This window comes from Erinaceus europaeus, chromosome 10, assembly GCF_950295315.1.
Source record: "Erinaceus europaeus chromosome 10, mEriEur2.1, whole genome shotgun sequence".
Classification (NCBI taxonomy): Eukaryota; Metazoa; Chordata; class Mammalia; order Eulipotyphla; family Erinaceidae; genus Erinaceus; species Erinaceus europaeus.
This window is the reverse complement of record NC_080171.1, coordinates 28,063,208-28,087,442: the sequence shown is the minus strand read 5'-3', so window position 1 is coordinate 28,087,442 and position 24,235 is coordinate 28,063,208. Positions and strand designations below refer to the sequence as shown.

Below are 24,235 nucleotides of genomic sequence, written 5' to 3'. Positions count from 1 at the left end.
GACCCCACATACAGAACAGTTGCCTAGTAGATCACTGCTAGATCCAAATCCCTGCTTTTTTAACTTTTAAGAGACAAGATTCACATAACATTAACATGGATTCCAGAAATCCTGTATCACTGATGACCTAATTCTAACTGCCCCAAACCATGCAAAACGTCACTGCAAAAAAGACTTCTCTATTCCCATGGACAAGCGCTTTATCGTAAGATCCATTTTTATCATCAGACAAGCCAGTTTACATTACTGGAAGATGTCATGCTACCTGAGCCAGGGAGGTAATACTAGGAACACAATATAAAGAGAGACTTGGGGGGGTGTCGGGCGGTAGTGCAGAGGGTTAAGTGCAGGTGGCACAAAGCACAAGGACAGGTGTAAGGATCCCAGTTCGAGCCTCCGGCTCCCCACCTGCAAGGGAGTTGATTCACAAGCAGTGAAGCAGGTCTGCAGGTGTCTATCTTTCTCTCCCCGTTTTCCCCTCCTCTCTCCATTTCTCTCTGCCCTATCCAATAACAACATCAATAACAACAACAATAAAACAACAAGGGCAACAAAAGGGAATAAATAAATATTTTTAAAAAAAAAAAAGAAAAGAAAGACTTGGGAAATTAGATTTTCTTTACTGTTCGCTTGGCATCAATTACAAAAGAGAGTGTATCATGAAGAAGTAATCAAAGGCCCATGAAGAAGTAATCAAAGGCCCATTAAGAAGAAATGCAAAATTAGCTGTAAAATTACCTAGGAAACAGGACCAAACCAAAGGACTTGCATATGAAGTACACCTCTAAACTTCAAAATACCATGCTATAAAGTCTACCAGCCCAGAATACAACTGAGGAGGACATGGAAACAAAAGCAACAGGTTGGGGAACGAGCGATTTTTAATGGAAGCAGTGACTGCACAGGATGGCCGTCGAATGGCAGCTGGTAACAGTGCACAGAGTCCACTTACAGGCACTAACTTCCAGTACCACTTGGAGGGAGACTGCTCAGGAAGCAAGTGGAGGAAGGCAGGAGAGGTGGGTCAGCAGAGCAGATCCATGTTTGGACTTACACAACACACACACTCACAACACATGGACATGGGAGGTAGGGGTCCTCTGAGATGTAAACTCTTTTTTTTTTTTCTCTCCAGGGGTTATCGCTGGGGTTCAGTGCCTGTACTGTGCATCCACTGCTTCTGCCAGCTATTTTTTCCATTTATTGCAAAGGACAGAGAGATTGAGATAGATAGATAGATAGATAGATAGATAGATAGATAGATAGATAGATAGATAAAGATAGATAAAGATAGAGATAGATAGATAGATAAAGAAAGGAGAGAGAGAGCGTGCACAAAAGAGACACCTACAAATCTGCTTCATCGCTTATGAAGTGCCCCCCCCCCCATCGCAGGTGGGAAGCCAAGTGCTCGAACCCAGATCCTTGTGCTTCCTACTATGCGTGCTTAATCAGGTGTGCCACCACCTGGCCCCCTAAATTCTTGTCAGGTGTCTGTGCCCGTGTTGTCAGTTGGCTGAAGTAGAAGGTCACAGGTACCTCTATAATGCTGCAGTAGCAAAAATACTCTGGAAACTTGGTAATGGTTTGGGTGCCCAAAAGAACAGATGTCAGGTGTGACTTGGTAAGGGGCTCTTTGCCCATGAGAGCAAGGAGGAGGAATCTCACAGCCTAAGAGTCAGCAAGTGGCAGGTGGGCCACAGGCTGGCTGACAAAATGTGGCACAGTGTGTTGTGTCCATAGCATCCCCAATTCAAGAGTAAGAGGAAGGACAAGGGGACACACTTTGCTCTACAGCTAAGGGCTGTGCCTTGCTGTGCACCAGGCCTAAGGGCCTTGGGTATTGTCAGACATAGTTACAAAGAATGTCGGGGAAGAGAAGAACAGAAATAACCAGTATGCATATGTATCATCCACATCATCTTACAGGACACAGAACATTTATCTACCTGACTTCATACAGAGTTTTTACAGCTATACACCACCAGCTCCACAGGACACCAGGGGCAGTGGCAGAGATTTCCCAGGATGCGTTTGTCAACAGACAATTCTTTCTTCATTTGCTGACTTTCAGAGTTCAATTGCCATGTAACTACCACATGCTTTACTCTTGAGCTTCCCAATATGCTCTTCACTGTCCCACCCAAGTTAAGCATTAAAAAAGTTTACTTTTTAAAAATCAGAGCACTGCTCAGCTCTGATTTATGGTGGTGTTGGTACTTGAAATCTGAAAGTCTCAGGCATGCAAGTTGGTTGTATAATCACTAAGCTATCTCCCCAGTCCCTTGCCCAGTTCCCCCGCCTCAAAATAATTTTATTGGGGGGATAATAGTTTGCAGTACAGATATGGACACATGGACCCCTCCACCAATTTAATACAAGAACACTCCTTGCCAGTGAGGCAAGGGGGTAAAACAGCATGTCTACCACCACTGACAAACTGCAAAGCCAGTTGGCCAGGGAAGGCAGAAACTTGCTCCACTTTTAGTAGGTACAAATAAAAGAATCAGTAAATATTAAATACTGTTATCATGCATTACAACTAAAAACAACATTAACTTTGTACATTACAGAGAAATTAAATTAATCTTTACCTTTTGGTGTGCTGGACTTTCCAATATCTGTTGTTTTAACTTAACTTCTTTCTCTGTTATCTCTCTCATTTTAAGATTTACCTAAAGTAGAAGAAATTTTTCATTAAAAAAATGCAATTCCCAGCATCTATTTCACTCCGACTCTTGGAGTATGGCACCAAAGTAAGAAAGCAGAAGTACACTAGAGTTTGCAGTGAGTACCTCCCTAACACTTCCTCTCCACTATTCCAAGCTTTGGGCCCAGGATTGCTCAACAATTTGTTTGGCTTTGTATGTTAACTCTCTTTTCAGTCACCAGGTTCCAGATGCCATCAGGATGCCGGCCAGACTTCCCTGGATTGAAGACCCCACCAATGTGTCCTGGAGCTCAGCTTCCCCAGAGCCCCACCCTACTAGGGAAAGAGAGAGGCAGACTGGGAGTATGGACCGACCAGTCAACGCCCATGTTCAGCGGGGAAGCAATTACAGAAGCCAGACCTTCCACCTTCTGCAACCCTCAATGACCCTGGGTCCATGCTCCCAGAGGGATAGAGAATAGAAAAGCTATCAGGGGAGGGGGTGGGATATGGAGATTGGGCGGTGGGAAAAAAAAAAAAAAAAAAGAAGAGTTAACTGGGAGCAGTGAAATCATACTGGTGCAAAGCCCTGGAGATGATAATAATAATAAATGATAATAATAGAAAAAAAAACGCAATTCCCAGCATCTATATTTCACTCCGACTCTTAGGTTCAGGCATTATTTAGACCAATTACACTTATGCTGAAATATTAGGTTCTTTGTGATCCATGACTTGATGTGGAGAATAAAGTTGACTTGCTCTATTGCAGGCCTTCCCAGGACCTTGCCCTCACCACAGAGCAGCAATGGTAGGGACTGCCCCACTCTCCAAAGGGAGGCTGGGTCATCCTGCTGTGCCACTCGTGGAAGACTGGTCCTGAAATGAGTGCAGCCTGCAATGTTCCCAGGTGTGGCCATGTATTTTGAGCTCAAACCAATAAAGACTTAGAGGTTACACAGGCTCTTGTACTAAACATAAATATATATAATGAGCCCTGGACCAGGTGGATGAGGTGAACAGTTAATTTTACTCATAGATCTTTTTCAAGAATGGGAACTACTCTCTGTTAATCCAACTTTCTATCTCTTTACTCTGACACCATCTTCTCAGACAATATTTTTGTCCAACTTCACGTTGGACAAAACTATCAAACTCAAGTAAAAAACTACAATGGCCGTAAGCCCTTAAGAACACGCCTAGAGGGAGTCGGGTGGTAACGCAGCTGGTTAAGTGCAAGTGGCACAAAGCGCAACCCGGTGTTAAGGATCCCGGTTCTAGCCCCAGGCTCCCCACCTGCAGAGGAGTTGCTTCACAAGCGGTGAAGCAGGTCTGCAGGTGTTTATCTTTCTCTCCCCCATCTGTCTTCCCCTCCTCTCTCCATCTCTCTGTCCTAACCAACAACAATGACATCAGTAACTATAACAATAAAACAACAAGGGCAACAAAAGGGAATAAATAAATACTCAGAAGAAAAAAGAAACATGCCTAGAATTGACTTCCTAGCTTCTTTCCACCCTGAGACCCCTATTCTCATCTGCTCTATTCCTACTTTTTGGTTCTTATTCATTAATCATTTTGTCCTGCTTTGTACCTAGCCTTATATATCATGATTCCATCCTGACTTTCCTGGGCAGACGACCTCACCAATGTGTCTTGGGACTTCACCACCTCAGAGCCCTACCCCACTAGGGAAAGCTAGAAATGGGCTGGGGGTATGAATCAACTTGCCAGCGCCCATGTCCAGCAGAGAAACAATTACAGAAGCCAGAACTCCCACCTCCTGCACCCCAAAAGTAATTCTGACTCATACTCCCAGTGGGGGAGAAATGATACAGGCAAGATGACCCGAGGGCTCTCAACTCCAACTCCATAAGGAACCGGAGAAAGAGGAGGAGAAAGGGAGGGTCATCTGGATGAAAGGAAGAGAAGCTGGGACACTTCCCCCCCCCAAAATAATAGACAGATGACTGCAGAAATAATAGTTGACCCATATCTCTTGGGAGAATTGCTAAAGCTTACAATGGAGGACTTGGGGATCCAGAACTCTGGTGGTGGGAGTGGTGCAGAGTTGTAACCCTGCTATCTTATAAATTTGTAAATCAGTATTAAATAACTAATAAAAAATAAAAATTGAATTAAATTTAAAAAGGAATATAAAGTTGACCAGCTAATACAAGACATACTCTGTATGTCTGAATGCCAGTGGGATGCTCCCACTTGTGACAGGATCACAAACCGCCTTAGCAGCACTCACTGAACATCTACAGTGCACAGTCTAAGTTCTCCATCACCATCAGAGTCTGGGTGAGCCAGCCCACTGAAGAAATTAACACACAGGCAGCACATTCCCTGGCCATACAAAACAACATTAAGGAAATTGCATTATCAAAGTTTAGCTCAACTCCCTTAAATAATTAACACACCTTCTTAAAAAATAATGGGTTCTCTCTCACAATTATTAACACAAAAAAAATTAAAATTTCAATTAAAAATAATAACCTGGAGAAAAATTCTCATCGGAGGGTCAGGCGGTGACACACCGGGTTAAGTGCACACTGTATGAAGCACAAGGACCCATGCAAGCATCCTGGTTTGAGCACCCAGCTCCCTACCTGCAGGGGGGGTCGATTCACAAGCAGTGAAGCAGGTCTGCAGGTATCTATCTTTCTCCCTCTCCACCTCCCCCTCCCTTTTTCTCCTCCCCTTTTAATTTCTCTCTTCTGTCCTATCCAATAAAATGATCGTGTGTGGGATCCATTTTCGGTCCCCAAACCTGCATCTGGGTAGGAAACCAAGCAAAGAGCAGGACAATTATCACAGAGAGAAGCCACCAACACATACCTGACATAAATCTGTGCTTGTCACTGAAATGAATAGGCCCATTTGAAGGAGCCAGTACCTAGACCTTAGCCTGGCTTTGCTACATTCACTCACCAATTCCACAACCACTGCTCTTTAGTTTCCCTCTAATAAAGCCACTTCAATATAATAAATACACGTGCAACCTATACAATCATTTAAAGTTTACTGCACACTTCTTCTTCTAGCGTTTGCCCTTCTTCCATAACCAGTCAACAGTGTCAGGTTGAAAGCTGTCAGGAGCTGCTTGTTATTGGCTTTGAATGTGACTGGGATCCATGTGGATTCAGTCGGCTAGGAAGGATCGTCAGTTTCCCCAATAAATGGGTACTCACGGGATGCACCACGAGAAGGCCGATCCAATGCATCCACTGCACACTAATACAACTTTACATGGAGCAACTCCACTTACTTCATTTTCTGGATAAGCAAAAGTGTCCCTACTTGGAAACCTATTTACAAAGAAGAATCTTGTGCTTGCTTCAGCAGCACATATATTAAAATTGAAATGACACAGAGAAGACTAGCGTGGCCCCTGCAAGGATGACATGAAAATTCATGAAGCGTTCCATATTGAAAAAAAAAAAAAATTAGAATCTTCACAACCAAAAGTATATGGTAAGGTAATACTATTAATAAGTATCTGCTACTAAAAATGAATATGATATACATCATATGAAAGATTGCACTGTGATTTTTTTTAAACTGCCATAGGAGAAATAGCATTAAGGAAAACATTTTCTCTAATTTCAAAATACTATTTTTTTAAAAGAGATTTTCTTTTAAATTTTTTTTATTATCTTTATTTATTTATTAGATAGACACAGCCAGAAATCGAAAGGGAAGGGGGGACAGAGAAGAAGAGAGACACCTGCAGCACTGCTTTAAAAACTCGTAAAGCTTTCTCCCTGCAGGTGAGTGTTGGTATGCTTCTAATTCTGTTTCTAAAAACCCCTTCTGTTTCATTTGGTTTAATCCCCCCTGCTTAACACTGTATTCTATTTACATAACCACTGTTAACTAAGCACCACCCTCCCTCCAGGGCATTGGTGGTTCAGTCGTAGAATTCTCACCTGCTCCACCCCCTCTCCTTGTCACACCCTGATTTTCACCAGTCATTTTTCTCTCCACCCTCTCTACATCACACCCTACTTGGCAAGTATATTAGTTTAGTTTAGCTTAGCTTGGATAAAGAGATACTGCGTACAGCTCAGCCATGAGTCTCTGGTCGTCTGACTCCTGCTCACGAAGCTAGTCCCACAGGTGGGGAACCAAGGACTCGAACCTGGGTCCTGTGCATTGTAACGTGCACTGAACCAGGTGCGCCACCACCAGCCCTGAGAATTCCTTTAATTAATCTAAGTATTTAAGATAAAAATAAGAAGAATGTATATATCTAAACCATATACATGCATTACACTTTCAACTCCAAGTATATTTATTACCAGAGGCCTCTCCAGGACACATTGAAGAGGATGCTATTCTCAGGGAACAAGGAGCAGTGCTCTGATGAGGAGACAGTTACTCTGGGCTTGGCCCTAGCACTTACCTTGTTAATCCAGAACACCATGGCATCCTCGAGGTCATAGGGAAGTTCTTTTGAGGCACTGAATGTTGAGAAGCGTTTAACACTAGCCACCACTTTCTCGATGCTGATCATCTCCACCGTGTAGGCCATCATGAGGGCATCCACCATGGCCATGTGGGAGCTCTGGGAACAGAAGCAGATTCTATTCACACTCAAAAGCCTGACCAAAGTCATTGTTTTCTCCTCTCCAACAGGAGATGTTAACCTCTTATATACACCTCCCTCAGGGCTGAGTGCTTTGTCTTGTTAAAGGCTTCCTACTTTCTTTTTCCTCACCCTGACAATCCTGTAAGAACCCAGGGGTGAGGGGAGTCCCTATTTCAGAGTTTGGGAAAGGCACAGAAACAGAGCGGTGCAGACTTGCACAGACTAAAATGGTGCCATGCCTTCAAATCACTTCTGCCCACAACCTGAGGAACATCCTTGTGCCCACCACACATCCCTCAGAGTGATAAAAGTGAAAAAGAACATGGGGAAAAATATAGAAACAAGAAGCCAGTAAGTGGTCTAAACAAAGCAAGATACCTAGACCTAAGACTTAGAAAGATCTAGGAAAGTCACGCCAGAAGATAAGCTTCCACAGAGAAAACGGGGGAGATACACAGGGAAGGAAAAAGCCTTTTTATTTCCTTATTTTGGCACAGAAATACTTCTAAGACATACATGGGACAATCTAATGAATGGCTCTACAATTATGTATCACCACATTGGCAGAAAGTAAAACTCTGGGCCAGGCAGTGGCACACCTAGTAGAGTACACACTACCATGTACAAGGTCTTGGGTTCAAACCTCCAGTCCCCAACTGGGGGGGGGGGGGTTCACGAGTGGTGGAGCAATGCTGCAGGTGTCTCTGATTCTCTCCCTATAAATCACCTCCTTCCCTCTTGATTTCTGGCTGTCTCTATCCAATAAATAAATTAAAGATTAAAAAAAAATCCTGCATGGCAAGAAAAAAAATGAAAAAGAAAAAATTTTAATTTTAAAAAGTAAGCCTCAGTGTCTTTATTAATACTGTGACCTAACCTCTTATCACAGCACTCACTAATAAGGACAGTGGTGAGCAAGTTGCTCTTCATTCTTCAAAGACACTCTTGCACTTAAGTCAAGCACAGCCCAAGCACCAACACCATTCAAATCGTGGTGCTCACGCCACCTTTAGCCTAGAGTTTCATTCAGGTGAATATATCTGGGCAGCAGAGCTGCAGGAGACCAGTTGGCCGCATGGCAGGCCAGTGTGACACACAAGTGTTTGCGGCACCAGAGACCCTCACAGCAGGTCAGAGACAGACCCTGCCCACCCCCAGACCTAATACACTGGAGGAGGGGTACAGGCTACTCACCATCTTGATGGGTGTGAGGCTAAGGTCGGGGTCCGTCACGGGGGTGTCATCACTCTCCATCACATAAATCCCTTTCCGGGAAAGGGCCTGGATGACAGACTGGTGCCCCTGTAATGAAGCCACCTGGTCCCCTTTCAGAATGAGGCTGCAGACACGGCAGTACAGCTCACTGGACAACAGGAGCTTGATGACAGGTGGCTTGATGTGCTCCTGCTCATATTGGTCAACATAAAAGGGGTCTCGGAGGTCCTCCGGGATGTTATCTGAAGCAGGGAAAGATGGAGGTGTGAGCAGCATGTACATGTTCATGCATTCCCACAGACATCCAGGCAGGGGACAGAGTGCCACAGATAGCAGTGGGAGACTGGCAAGGACAAACTAGATACTCACAGCACCTGGGGGGAATAGGCAAGATACCTACTTACTAGCTTCCCATGTCACCTTGAGAAATAACTCTCCCATGCAGGGGAAAACAGGTGTAGCAGTTCTGAGGAGTTAATATGGCCAAAGGGAAATCAAGACACAGTCATTCTGGGATTGCAGCGCATCTGGTCACACTGCAGGGGACAGCATGGGACACAAGACATAGGAACTGTCCATAAAACAAAGATGGAAAAAGGTGAGGGGCTCCTTCTGTGTCCTCTTTCTGATGTCAAGTCAGAGATGCCACAGAGGTCTTACAGAAGTGTGTCAAGCCTGCTCACACCATAACAAAGACTATAAAAGCAGCAAGTCTCCAGGTGTCTTCTCACCAGGCCCACACAAGTCCACGTGAGTCATGCTACTACCTCAGCATCTCCACAACCTATCGAACGAGCACTGTAGGCCCTTCCTCACAAAGAGGAACTGAAGCACAGAGAGAGCAAGTATGTGTTCCAGGTTGCAAAACCTGGAGTCAACTGTGAACCCAGTCATTGCATGCTTATTGTCAGTATTGCCTCCACATAAGGCGCCAACCATGTGTACAGTGCAGATGCCACTCTCTAGAGGTGTATCAGCCTCCGCAGTGTCCCTCATGCTTTTCTACGAAATATCCATTGAGCACCTCTCTAGTCATGTACCAGGGAACACTCCTCCTAACAGAGGGCACCAGAGCTCAAATACCCTGAGGAGGATTTCTGGAACTATGCTGCTTCTGAAGGACTTCAGAAAAGATTAGTACTTCCAGGCTGACTATGAAGGACCCAACTGAGTCCAGTGATGATGCATGCCCCCAATAAGGCTGGCACAGATAGATGCCCACACAGCCTCCTGCTCCATGTGCCCACAGACAAAGACAACTCTGCAAAAACTGCCAACAACACCCACTGCATTTCTCCACTCCACTACTGTCCTGATTGCACTATTTTCTGAGCCCTGAGTCATTTAATTATGGGCTGTGCATCCTCATTCCCACGGGCTTCTCCACCCTTCACCTGGCATGTTTCTAACGTGAGCACACTACTTGGCAAACACCCATCTGAGTTCCAAATGGCGTATGAGAGAAGGCAGGCACAAGTACTGGTTCTCCTAAGGTTGGAGGGACACAGCCAACCCAAAACCCCACTAGCTGGGCACTCTCTTCTCAGAGCTGGCCTGCCACTGCCTCTGCTGTTGGGTCTCCCTTTCTCCAATCTTGAAAGCACTTCATTCCTTACTGCAGGTAACTCTGAAGGGCCATGTGTAACCTTGTCCAAATGCACATTGTGAAAATGTCCCTGAGCCCAGCATGTGGAGGGATGCCTGGTGGCCCTGGAGACAGAGTGCCCATAAGTGACCCCTCATCTCCTAAGCCTGCCTTCCTATACCTGTCTCAAGATCAGCACTCATTCCAAAAGCTGCACAGTCATCCTGGTCCTTCCCTTCCTGGTTGCCCACTGACAGCTGTGGTCACCCTTTCTTGTAGATGGATCTAGCAAGTGACAGCTTCCCACCTCCTTCCCACCCTCTCCCCACACTGAAGTCCCCTTAGCTCTACCACCCTCACCTCTCACTAGGAAAGAACTGCACTTGGGAAAGATTTCCTAGGGCCCTGAATCTGGGATGGACACAGATGAAGGCTGGCCCAGGAAGATGCCACTGCCCTCTCCACCCTAACTCAGGAGCCTGGCAGATAAGCAAAGACCAGAGTGCCTGGAGGCAGTGTCTCTGCTCCAAGCCTCCAAGTAGAATCGCTTTCCACAAGTTAGTGCTCAGGACAACTTCCACAAATAATTAGCATAAGCTCATTCACAGAACTGATTTTTAAATAAGGCATTAGTATATGAACCATATACTAGTCAGGTTCAGAGTAATGAGAGTTAAGGTCAGTGGTCCATCTATCTACTAAAGATAAAAGCTTTAGGCTGGATTTTTTTTTTTTTCTTTCCTCCTGTTTTTAAGTCAGAGCACTGCTCAGCTCTGGTGGTATTGGCAACTGAACTTGGGGCCTTTGCTACCTCAGGCATGAAAGTCTTTTGCATAGTCATTACACTATCTTCTCAACCAGGCTTAAACCTTTTTAAAAATATTTATTCATTTCCTTTTTGTTGCCCTTGTTTTTATTGTTGTTGTAATTATTGTTGTTGATGTCATCGTTGAATAGGACAGAGAGAAATGGAGAGAGGAGGGTGTTGGTATGCTTCTAGTTCTGCTTCTGGGATCTCTTCTGTTACATTGCTTAACGTTGTGGTCTATTTACATGGTCATTCTGTTACATTGGTTTGGTCTCACTCCCCCTGCCTCGGGGAGATTTTGGGTTAGTCCTTGCCTTTTCAGGCTTCTTCCTTCTCCCCGCCCCCTATCCTACATACTTCCTTGTTTCCTGACTCTTCCTCGGGAGGAGAAAGAGGCAGGACAGGATCGTGTTATGATTAGGTTGTTGGACTGCTTGTCCGCTTGTGAGTAAAGATTAAACTGCTTCTCCACGCAGCCATGTGTCCCTGGTCATCTGTCTCCCGCGGCGAAGCTAGCCCGGCATAGTGATGCCCTGAACTCTGACTGACAGGAGGGGAAGACAGAGAGAGGGAGAGAAAGATAGACACCTGCAGACCTGCTTCACCACTTGTGAAGCAATTACCCTGCAGGTGGGGAGCTGGGGGCTCGAACTGGGATCCTTATGCTGGCCCTTGCATTTTGCCCCACGTGCGCTTAACCCACTGTGCTACCGCCCAACTCCCAGGCTTAAACTTTAATAAAGCCCTTAAATGTATGTCAGTTTGGGGCCCAGCCCAGAGGCTGCAAGCTGTTCTGCATGGCCCTCCATGAAGCAACCGTTTCACGTCATCTCAGTCCCATAAACATGCTTGAAGCCAACTGTTGCTCTCCATGAAGATTCAAAAATGACTTATTGGGGACTGGGCAGTAGCACAGTGGGTTAAGTGCACATGGCACAAAGTGCAAGTATCAGCTTAAGAATCCTGGTTCAAGCCCCCAGCAGAGGGGGTTCCTTCACAAGCAGTGAAGCAGGTCTGCAGGTTCTCTTTTTCTATCTTTCTCTCCCCGTCTTGCCCTCCCCTCTCAATTTCTCTCTGTCCTATCCAACAATAACAAAAGCAATAACAACAAGGGCAAAAAATGGCCTCCAGGAGCAGTGGATTAGAGCCCCAGCAATAACCCTAGAGGCAAAAATAAATAAATAAATAATAAAAGACTTGTTAAAATTCCTGTAGCTGCATTTATTCTTTTTTTTTATTTTAAGATTTTTTATTTATTTATCAATGAGGAAGACATAAGGAGAGAGAAAGAACCAGACATCACTCTGGCACATGTGCTGTCAGGATCAAACTCAGGACCTCATGCTTGAGAGTCCAAAGCTTTATCACTGCACCACCTCCCCGGCTACATTTATTCTTATGGCTGACTTCTAATTACCTCTTCAGTACAAAAGGATGTGTCAGAATTAGCCATTCCTGAGGCTGGGAGATTAAGCTACCCCCAAGGGCCCATGCCTTGGCATGCACCGGACTCAAGTTTAAACCCTAGTACCATAAAGGAGCTCTGCAACCACTAGTGCTGTGCTATCTCATCTGAAATTCAAAGAGTGAAAAGGTTAGCCTGGAAGAAGCAGAATCACACATATGTGAAGCCCCAGTATCACAAGAAGGAAGCGGCTGGGAGGAGAAGGGGTCGGGGGAGAAGGAACGGCAGCTTGCTGCTGCCATTCCTTCAGCTACACAGCACACAAAATGCTGAGGGTCCAAGGGCACAGCTATTCTCTCAGGAACCACATCTTCCCAGGAGAAGGAAAAGTCAACAGGTGATCTCACAGAATGTGGTGGGTGTCAAAGAGTGGGGGTACAGATGAGCCATCCACCCAGAACTGTGTGGGTGAAGAAAGTGGGAAGTGCTGGCCAGTGAAACTTCCACGGAAAGGAAGCAGTCAGGCTCTTGGTGGCTGATGGAGAAGATGAGATATGAGGAAAAGACACCTAAGGAACTACAGCAGATCACAGTGCATGGAGTAACCAATGCATGTGCCTGCCCTCTATTAATTCATTTACTCATTCATTCCATGGCTCTCAACAGATGGAAGACATTAGGGAGATGAGTAGTGAACAAGTTGGCCTGGGTACTTGAGAGATGGTAATGAGGGGGTGACAATGGGGCCCAGGGTTGGGGAAAGTTAAAGGACAAGTCTGTAAAACAGAAGGCCACCACGGTCACCAGCCAAGTCATGAAGAAAGCAGTCATGAGCAGGCAGCAGTAGGAAGGAGTATGGACATCCGGAGGCACCTGCTTGGTTAAACAAAGATACCAAATTTCTGAGTTTGCCAAGAAAACACAGGCCTCTGCCTTTCCTAACATAGAAACCAGGAGTAAGAAAAGAAAAATAGGGAGTCAGGCAGTAGCGTAGCGGGTTAGGATCCCGGTTTGAGCCCCCAGCTCGCTCCCCACCTGCAGGGGAGTCGCTTCACAGGTGGTAAGAAGCAGGTCTGCGGATGTCTATCTTTCTCTCCCCTTCTGTCTCCCCCCCCCCCCATTTCTCTTTGTCCTAACAACAATGACATCAAAACAAGTACAATAATAACTACAACAACAAAAAACAAGGGCAACAAAAGGAAAAATTAATTAATTAATAAAAGAAAAAGAAGGGAGTTGGGTGGTAGTGCAGCGGGTTAAGCGTAGGTGGCACAAAGCGCAAGGACCAACGTAAGGATCCTGGTTCAAGGCCCTGGCTCCCCACCTTCAGGGGAGCCACTTCACAGGCAGTGAAGCAGGTCTGCAGGTGTCTATCTTTCTCTCCCCCTGTTTTCCCCTCCTCTCTCCATTTCTCTCTGCCCTGTCCAACAACGACAACATCAATAACAACAACAATAAAACAAGGGCAACAAAAGGGAATAAATAAATATTTAAAAAGTACAAATTCTTTAAAAAAAAAAAAAAGTAAGAAAAAAAAAAGAAACCAGGAGTATAGAGAACAGTCGGGGAGAGGGCACTCCAGCACAGAAGGGACATCAATGAAGTGCCTGGGGGCCCAAGCAAGCTAGCAAAAGAATAAGGAGGTCAAGGCCCAAGAGAAAGGGGCTGACAGGGAGGGTCTGGAATCTGTTACATATAAGCAGTGTTGGCACCCATGTGGAGGAAGAACTGGGCAAAGGAGGAACATAAGCTGGTCAAAGTCAAGTGAGAGCACATCAGACTTCAGACAGTCATGGAAGAGAAGCCAAGAAAGAAAATTGGGAGCAAGCGGAAGGACTGTGACTGAATGGGGCTACACTGAGATCAAGGAATAGCATCTCAGGGAGCCAGGCGGTGGCGCAATGGGTTAAGCACACATGGCGAAAAGCGCATGGACCGGCATCAGGATCCTGGTTTGAGCCCCTGGCTCCCCACCTGCAGGGGGTTTGCTTCACAGGTGGTGAAAGCAGGTCTGCAGGTGTCTTTCTCTCACCTCCTCTGTCTTTCCTTTCTCTCTTTTATTTCTCTCTGTTCTATCCAACAATGACAGCAATAATAACAACAATGATGAACAACAAGGGCAACAAAAGGGGAAAAAATGGCCTCCAGGAACAGTGGATGCCTAGTGCAGGCATCAAACCCCAGTGATAACCCTGGAGGATGGTGGGGGGGGGGAAGGGAGGATGAATGAACAAGAATAGACAGTGTTTCTCTTGACTTTAAAGAGAAAGAGGTCAAAGGGGTGTGTCTGCTTGGAGACTTGGGGGGAGGTAAAGATTATTCACTGCTGATACACTGGGATGTCAGGGGTACAGCAGTATACAATGACACCAGTCTTTTAAAATTTTTTTAATGTTTTATTAAGGAACTAATAATTACAAGACAGTTGTCACATAAGTACAAATTCTTTTATTAATGCAATATTTATTTATTTATTTATTCCCTTTTGTTGCCCTAGTTGTTTTATTGTTGTAGTTATTATTGTTGTCATCACTGTTGGATAGGACAGAGAGAAATGGAGAGAGGAGGGGAAGACGGGGGGGGGGGGGGGAGAGAAAGACAGACACCTTCAGACCTGCTTCAATGCCTGTGAAGTGACTCCCCTGTAGGTGGGGAGCTGCGGGCTCGAACCCAGATCCTTAGCTGGTCCTTGCACTTTGTGCCACGTGCGCTTAACCCGCTGCGCTACCACCTGACTCCCTACAAATTCTTTTATTCTTCTAATCTCAGACCCTAGTAGGATCATTCACTAATCACAGGCCAGATCCAGGGTTAGGACTCTGTAGTAGGTGCGTGGGCAAGGGGTGAAGATATGGAGATTAAATATAGAACCAGACCTAGAAAGGCCTACAGAAGAATTCTCACTCCTTGTCACTAGCCATCATTTGCAATGCAGTTGGTTTCCATATTATACATTCCAACAGGAAGGAGCAACCCATGCCCTTCCCAGTAGGAAGTCACCCGCTGCTCCAAGGAAGAGCAACAATAACCTAATCCTATTGCCCAACAATGAGAAGCTGTCACCCCACCATCCTAGCTTTTCTCCATGGAGTTCCCACAAGTCCAGAGAAGCCACTGTACCTCTCTCTAACCTTGAATCATGAAAGCAGTTCCATCCTCTGTTCTCTAGATCTGCCCTTGGTCTGCATTTCTTGAACTTTAATTCCTCTGACTAGTCGTGAGTGAGTCCATTTACTGGTAAAATTAGCTGATTACTTTTGAACTAAAAGTTTACAATAAGAAGTTTCTAACAAATGTGCAGCTGAAACAAAATCAAAGTTAGGTGCAGAAAGAAACAGGGCAGCAGCAGGTCAGGTGGACAGAATAAGAGCACAGCTAGGCTGTGAGAGGCCAAGAGCAGGACAAAGCATGCCAGTCTGGAAGTGAGCCCAAATGGACCTCTTAGCCTCAGGAACCTCCACCCTACATGTAAATTAGGAACACTGAAGTTGCCCTTCTTGATCTGGGTGGGGATTAAGTCAAGGCATGTGGTCATGATACTAAGCCAAGCTAGAGAGCTCAGTAAAACTTGTGTAAGCTTTAGCTACTATTCCTACTAGAATTATTAGGAGGTGAAATACAAGTAGGGCTGGGGAGAAAGTATACTGGTTCTGCAAAAGATTTTCCTGCCTGAGACTGAGATCTTGGAGTCTGTCTGTCTCTCATTTCTATCATTAAAATAAAACAGTTTTAAAAAGTTAGTATCAATGAAGAACTGTTCCCACAATGTCAACCAGTTGTGGCTTTTCTACCATTGCTGCAGGGGGGATGTGGCAACAGACATCCATGGCCCCTGGGCAGTTCCCCTCTCCAGTGGACAACCCAGCCTGGGACTTAAACAGGTTCCACCTGGTCCAAAGAAAACAAAAATTACATGACTACAACGACACAGCAAGCAAGACTCAATCGCCCAGAAGCTCTCAAAAAGACTGCTGTGTCCTGGCCCCACCCTATCCCAACTAAATCGAAATGGCCTGTGAGTGCCAAGGACATCAGTATTTTTACCACTCATGGAGAACTGCCACAACAGAGGTGGTTATAACAACCTTCGCTAAGTGGACACTTACATGCATCTAGTCATGGAAATAAGCACTACAAAAAAAAGGTAGAAATCACCAGAGGTATTCTAATTCTGAATACCCAAATCCCAACCTTTGTTGGAGATGTCAGACAGGAGAGAAAGAGGAGAGCTGACATAGTCACTGGCAGGAAGTCAGTGATTTTCCACCCCATAACAACAGGCAATCAACCAAAACCAAACTATACCCCAATAGTGGTGGGGAGACATGGGCAATCGCAGGCTCTTCTCCCTTTTGCAGAGACAGGTTCAGCTGTACGAGGTAGTCTCAGCTTTTAGTCAGATCAGGAGGGACACATATGGAAAGGGGGATGGGCAGGGAGTTACAGAGGAAAGGGGTCTTTCAAATCACTGTATACTGGTGTCTGCTTTGGCCACACATATACTAAAACTCAAAACAGTACAGGGGAGATTATTAGCACAGCCCCTGAGCAAGGATGACATACAAATCCACTAAGCAGCCCATATTAAAAATAATACACACAAACACAAGGAGGCAGGGGAGACAGCATAATGGCTATGCAAACACTTTTGCATCTGAGGCTCTGAAGTCCTGGGTTCAATTCCCATCACCACCATAAGTCAGAGCTGAGTAGTGTTCTCATCTCCCTCTCTGGATCTTCCTCATTAAAATAAATAGAATGGAATAAACAAAAAAAAACTAGAAGTGAAAAATAAGTAAGTACAAGGAGAAGGGAAATAGCATGGTTATGCAAAAAATTTTCATGTCTGAAGTCCCAGATTCAATCCCTTGCACCACCATAAACCACTATAGAGTGTTCTGGTTAAAAAAAATGTAAATACAAAAAGAGAAAGAAGAATCTGTATAGACTGGATTTCCAGCCAAGATGGCAACAGACTAGCAGGTCCCATTTACTTGGGCCACTATCGCCACAACAAAAACTACATATATGGGGGGGGGGGGGATCAGTGAAATGGGGAGTCGGACTGTAGCACAGCGGGTTAAGCGCAGGTGGCGCAAAGGGCAAGGACCGACTTAAGGATCCCGGTTAGAGCCCTGGCTCCCCACCTGCAGGGGAGTCTCTTCACAAGCGGTGAAGCAGGTCTGCAGGTGTCTTTCTCTCCCCCTCTCTGTCTTCCCCCATCTCTCTCCATTTCTCTCTGTCCTATCCAACAATGATGACAACAACAATAATAATAACTACAACAATAAAAAACAACAAGGGCAACAAAAGGGAATAAATAAATAATTTTTAAAAATCAGTGAAATGAGCCTGGAGCACACACAAGAAAAAAGCCTGACCGGGGAGTCGGGCGGTAGCACAGCGGGTTAAGCACACATGGCACAAAGCGCAAGGACCAACATAAGGATCCCGGTTCCAGGCCCCAGCTCCCCTCCTGCAGGGGAGTCGCTTCACAGGTGGTGAAGCAGGTCTGCAGGTGTCTTTCTCTCCCCCTCTCTGTCTTCCCCTCTCTCCATTTCTCCCTGTCCTATCCAACAATGACGGCATCAAAAACAACAATAAAACAACAAGGGCAACAAAAGGGAATAAATAAATATTAAAAAAAAGAAAAAAGCTTGACTCCAGGTGGTGAGGACAGAGAGACTCTCACACCAAATGTAAAGCTGTGCTTCCTGCTCTGCTCCACATCAAGCAGTCAAGGCTCCTGCCACTGCAGCAGTCCACACTATGGGGCTCCTGTTTTTGTTTTTGTTTTTTTTTTGGTCTTGCTTTGTTGTTGTTGTTTTTTGTTAATATTTATTTTATTTATTTATTCCCTTTTGTTGCCCTTGTTGTTTTATTGTTGTAGTTATTATTGTTGTTGTCGTTGTTGGATAGGACAGAGAGAAATGGAGAGAGGAGGGGAAGACAGAGAGGAGGAGAGAAAGATAGACACCTGCAGACCTGCTTCACCACCTGTGAAGCGACTCCCCTGCAGGTGGGGAGCCGGGGTTCAAACCGGGATCCTTATGCCGGTCCTTGCGCTTTGCGCCACCTGCGCTTAACCCACTGCGCTACAGCCCAACTCCCTTGTTTTGTTTTTAATCAACATCCTCTAGATTTGTTTTAAATATTTAATTTATTTATTAATGAGAGGGATAGGAGGAGAGAGAGAACCAGACATCACTCCGGTACATGTGCAGCCGGGAACTGAACTCAAGACCTCATGCACGAGAATCCAACACTTTATTCACTGCGCCACCTTCCAGACCACCATTCTTTAGATTTTAACAAGACCTGGGACTCAGTCAAAATATCCAGTATAGGGGCTGGGTGATAGCACAGCAGGTTAAGCGCACGTGGCAGAAATTACAAGGACCAGCTCAAAGATCCCAGTTCAAGCCCCCAGTTCCCCACCTGCAGGAGGGTCACTTAACAAGCAGTGAAGCAGGTCTGCAGGTGTCTATCTTTCTCTCCCCCTCTCTCAATTAAACGCCCATGGTACAAAGCACAAGGACTGGCTTAAGGATCCCGGTTCAAGCCCCTAGCTCCCTGCCTTGTGCATTGTAACATGTGGACTGGACCTGGTGCACACCACCTGGCCCCAGCAATGGCTCTTCTTCATGGAGGAAGGTTAACATCTTAGACCTCTAATTACCCCTACCAACTTTAGATACCTTACACATTCAGCACAAATGATAAATAAGTAGATAAGCTACATGACAAGATGTCCTGGACAGAAGCCAGCAAGAGTAGAAGCAGCAGCTCAGGTTTCTAACACCCGACAAGGCGCAAAGGTGCAGTTAGCCTGGCACAGCCTCTCCTCACCAGCCACATTAAACTCTTCATAAAGCAAAAGTGGGTACCTGAGGATCTGAAATCTATACAAACACAGACAACCTGGGGAGGAGTGGCAAAGCCTGAGGAAGCCGACGTCCAGAGGCTCTGTGCTCTTCCTTCCCCAGGCAGCCTCAGGTCAGACCCCAAGGCTGGCAGGGACAGCCTGATCACTGAAGCCTATTTTTCCTGCTGGAGGACCTGGAACAGGGCCTGCCCCTGTTAGATCTGCAGTGAGGGCATGGCAGCCAAAGCTAAGAGCAGCTCCCCTGACTGCCCAAGAAGTGAGGAAGACCAACAGTGGTCTGGAGAGCAGGAAGAATGCCTATAGTTACACTTCTCCCCTCACAGAGTTACCCAATAGGGTCCCCATAGTGTAGAATTATGTAGTGACAGTGCAGGAAACTAAAACCCTGAAGGAAGATCTGTCTTCTAACCAAAGGAGAAGGAGAGAGGCTCTTTCAAGTTAAAAAGTATGGGCAAATGGAAGGAAAAAAGGGGGGAGGGAAACAGGGGTTATATAGGGAGCACCTAATTCTGTATATGAATATGTAAACCCTGGGCTCCCATCTGAGAGATGCAGAAAGACTAAGCGAACTGAACTGACCTGGGAACCAGCATCTCTAAATGGCAAGACAGGGTCTGAACCTCATGGTTTACAGCAAACCCAGCTACAAAACCAGCCACCAAAAAGCATCAACATGATTTGAGAAACATGATCCAGGAAAGGCTCATAATGTAATATTCCACATATTCCACAATTGTGTCTGGGACACAATTCATAATTACTTACCACACAAGTACCTAGGAAAATGTGACTAATTCTCTGGAGAAAAAGGACAATTAACAGGTTCCAACCCAACACAGTAACGTTGTTAGCACTGTCAGAATTAAAAGCATCTAGTAGAATCGGGCTCCATAAAGAAAAGGTAAGCGCAATTGTATGGAATTGTACCCCTCTTATCCAACAGACTTGTGGATCGTTATTAAATCAATCAATACATAAATAATAAAAAGGTAAGCACATCGGAAATAGAGGAAATTCGACAAGTTCTTAGAAGATCAAGTGGGAGTCGGGTGGTAGCACAGCGTAAGGATCCCTGTTCGAGCCTCCGGCTCCCCACCTGCAGGGAGTCCCTTCACAGGCGGTGTAGCAGGTCTGCAGGTGTCTCTCTTTCTCTCCCCTCCGTCTTCCCCTCCTCTCTCCATTTCTCTCTGTCCTATCCAACAACGACGACATCAATAACCACAACAATAAAAAAGGGGCAACAAAAGGGAGTAAGTAAATAAATGAAAATTATTTTTTAAAAAAGAAGGTAAAGTGATTGAAAGAAAAAAACAAATCATGAAATTTCAGTATCAACAACTTAGGGGTGAGCAGAGAAATGAAGGTGGGCTGGGGAGACAGTACAGCAGAACCACAACAGACTCTCACACCTGAGACACCAGCACCACAGTATGTCAACGCCAAGCTCTGGGGTATCTTTTTTGTTTCTCTCATATGAAAATAAGTATTTTTATAAAAGCAGAACAAAACATGACAATGAGAGGCCAGGTGGCTGCGCACACACATTACCATGCACAAGGACCTGGGTTTGAGCCCCCGCTCTCCACTTGTAGGGAGGAGGCTTCACAAGTCGTAAAGCAAGACTGCAGGTGCCTTTCTCCCTAGCTCCCCTCTCAGTTTCTCTCTGTCCTATCAAATTAGGAAAAAAAAAAAAAAAAAAAAAAAGATCACCAGAAGCAGTGTATTCATAGTGCTGGTACCAAGTCTCAACAACCCTGATGATGAAAGAGGGGAGGGTAAAGGAGGGGAAGCAGATGACCACAGAGAAAAGCTTGTGAACTAGAAGAAAAAATAATAGAAATTATCAATCTGAAGAGTACACAGAATAAAATGAAGAGCCTAGGGGCCAGGAGATAGCTCAACCAATAGAACAGGCTTAACTATCCTCAAGGAATGGATTTGAGTCCCAGCACAACATGGAAGCACCTTGCACAATACCAAGGTATGTTTTACAAACAATGGAACTGTGCTGTGGTGCCTCTCCCTCCTGTCTCCAAGTTAAAAAGGAGAAGGGAAAAAAAAAAAACAAACCAGTCCACTTAGTGTGGTGGAATCATGCAGGCATAAAGTTCAAAACCAAAAAAGGGGTTGGCAAGACAGCTGCCCTAGGAGTGGTTCTGCTTTGCCAAGCACATGACCCTGGGTTGGAGCTTCTGGTACACAACATGGGAGCCCTACAGCACCAGGGGAAGCTTCAGTGCTATGGCATCTCCCTTGATGCCCAGCTCTCTTTCTGTTAATCTCTATTTGAAAAAGTTGGTCCAGAACCATGAAACTCTAGCCATGATGATAAAATAAGATCCTGGGGTCTGGAATTAGCTTACCCAGCACAGTGTGTATCTTACTATGCATGAAGTCCTCTGCATTCAAACTCTGGTACCATATGACAACACCATGGATAGCTGGGGGGGAGGGTGTGGCACTCCACAGAAGGTAGAATGACACTGTGGCATCTCTCTGCTCTCTCAAATTAAACCATTAAAAAAAAAAAAAAGACTGGCCTGAGGAGGCCACTCAGTAGTATATCATCATAAGAACAAGGCCCTGGGTTCACTACCTGGTGCTACAAGAGGGGCTGGGGGGTGGGGAACTGTCACTCATCTGGTAGAGCCATGTGGGTGGATGCAGGTTCAAGCACTCAGTCCCCACCTGCAGGGGAAGAAGCTTAATAAACAGTGAAGCAGTGCTGCAGGTTTCTCTCCTTCCTTGCCCATCTCTCCTTCCCTCCCTCTACACACACACACACAAAAAAGGAAGGATTGACTTAAAAATAAAGAGCCTAAGGAAATTGTGGCAAAGTATAAAAGGTCTAACACTGATGCAACTGTAGAAAATATTGTGACAGAAGAAAATTTGACTAAGTGAAGGCTACATCTCTCCATATTTGATGAAAGATAAAGCTAGGGTTAGGAAGTCCAACAAATTAAAACAAACCTGAAACAAACAAACAAACAAAGCCATCGCCAAATACTTCATAATCAAACTTCTAGAAATCAAAGATGAGCAGGCCTGAATCTCTGACACCCTAATTAGAAATGTCAGTAGGATGGGGAGTCGGGCTGTAGTGCAGCAGGTTAAGCGCAGGTGGCGCAAAGCACAAGGACCAACATAAGGATCCTGGTTTCGAAGCCCGGCTCCCCACCTGCAGGGGAGTGGCTTCACAGAGGGTGAAGCAGGTCTGCAGGTGACTATCTTTCTCTCCTCCTCTCTGTCTTCCCCTCCTCTCTCCATTTCTCTCTGTCCTATCCAACAACGACAACAACAATAATAACTACAACAAAAAAACAAGGGCAACAAAAGGGAATAAATAAAAAAAATAAATATTAAAAAAAAAAATGTCAGTAGGGCATAGTAAGATAATTTAGCAAGTTAGAGGACAGAACTTGCATGCCTGAGGCCCCAGAGGTCTCAGGTTCAATCTTCATCACAACCACGTACCACAGCTGAGTAAAGCTCATGTCTGTCTCTCATAATAAATATATTACACTGTTTTGTTTGTTTATTTCCAGAGCACTGCTCAGTTCTAGCTTATGGTAACCCTGGGGACTGACCCTGGGATCTTTGGTGTCTACAGGTATGGAAGTTATTTTGTGTAACCATTACGTTCCCTCTCCAACCTTACATATATATTGGTATCTGTATGTATAGGTACACATATACACATATACAGGTACACATATACTAGTGGGAGTAGCCAGGAAGGCAAAGGGGTTTGGAGCCATGGGACTGGAGAACAGCAGAGTGGAGTGTCTCAGGAGCTCCCAATGAAAAGAAGAAGGTGGTGACCCAGACATGCTATTTTCCTGGTCTAGCGAAAGAGGCCAGTCCAAGTATCATTCCTGCCCCCAACCAGTCCCACCAGTTAGACCAGGCAGATCTGGTGGGGAGCGATAAGAACCCCACTAACACCAGCAGTCCAAGAACTGGATAACAAAGACCCTAAGTTGACAAAGTGTTCACCTGAAGCGTTCTCCCTCTCCATTAGGCAGGCCAGTCCTATCCGAACCCCAAAATAGTATGCACAAACAAAGGCAGCAGTGCGACCCCACCATGACAAGTGCTCAAGCCAGGAAACATACTTAATCGCCCCAGAGGAAAAAGGTAGCCTGCTGTGACAAACATGCCACCTACATGCTGTCTGTCCCTGCCCCATCCAGAAGCACCAGGCAGGCTCACCTGGGGAAGTTTCTTGTGCCTCCTGAAGCAACACCAGAGGGGACAAGAGGAGTCCAAGTCACAGCAGGCAGAACAAAATGGCACCACAAAGGCTCTGAACAGTAGACTGTAACTACAATCAGTCCACAAAAGTAGGCCAGGACTTGCTCACTGAACCTAGACAAGTTACTATATACAATTTTAAAAAGTTTAAATAATGCTCAGTCTCTTAAAGCAACAGTCAAAACAACTAACAATTAAAAATCACCTGTCAGTGGCGGGGGTGGGGGGGGCAGTAGCTCAAGCACTGGACCTGAATGCATGAAGTCCTAGGTTCAATCCCAGCACTGCATGTGCCTAGTGATGCTCTAGTTCGTTTTCTCGCTCTAGTTCGTTTTCTCTCTCTCTCTCTCTCTCTCTCTCTCTCTCTCTCTCTCTCTCCTCTCTCATGTTATTACATCTTTTTAGAAATCCTGTCATACGGGAGTCGGGCGGTAGCACAGCGGGTTAAGCGCAGGTGGCGCAAAGCACAAGGACGGGCATAAGGATCCCGGTTCGAGCCCCTGGCTCCCCACCTGCAGAGGAGTCGCTTCACAGGCGGTGAAGCAGGTCTGCAGGTGTCTATCTTTCTCTCCCCCTCTCTCCATTTCTCTCTGTCCTATCCAACAACAACAATAATAACTACAACAATAAAACAACAAGGGCAACAAAAGGGAATAAATAAATAAAATAAATATTTTTTAAAATCCTGTCATACCTAAAACAAGGAAAATTATTATTATTATTTTTTTGCCTCCAGGGTTATCACTGGGGCTCAGTGCCCACACTATGAATCCACTGCTTCTGGAGGCCATTTTCCCCATTTTTGTTGCCCTTGTCATTGCTATTGTTAATG

General features: G+C 45.4%; 1 protein-coding gene and 2 non-coding genes across 8 annotated transcripts in view; 2 read left to right on the top strand and 1 right to left on the bottom strand.

The window, feature by feature from the left end:
- The window catches only part of CAMSAP1 (calmodulin regulated spectrin associated protein 1), a 77,248-nt gene that overhangs the window by 39,953 nt on the left and 13,060 nt on the right, over positions 1-24,235 (bottom strand). For 4 of the 6 annotated variants that reach the window (XM_016187434.2, XM_016187435.2, XM_060199391.1 and 1 more), the window contains exons 2-5: positions 8,442-8,704; positions 7,062-7,223; positions 2,595-2,675; positions 953-985 (exon numbers count right to left, since the gene is read on the bottom strand). In XM_016187434.2, coding sequence (XP_016042920.1) covers positions 953-985; positions 2,595-2,675; positions 7,062-7,223; positions 8,442-8,704 — 539 coding nt within the window. The remainder of the gene's footprint in view (positions 1-952; positions 986-2,594; positions 2,676-7,061; positions 7,224-8,441; positions 8,705-24,235) is intronic. The other 2 variants (XM_007521468.3, XM_016187436.2) reach the window with 1 other exon arrangement.
- LOC132541041 (U6 spliceosomal RNA) lies at positions 5,986-6,090 on the top strand. Its single transcript, XR_009552233.1, has one exon. It is a non-coding gene; the product is annotated as a U6 spliceosomal RNA (small nuclear RNA).
- Positions 16,741-16,849, top strand: LOC132541079 (U6 spliceosomal RNA). The gene has a single exon (XR_009552260.1). It is a non-coding gene; the product is annotated as a U6 spliceosomal RNA (small nuclear RNA).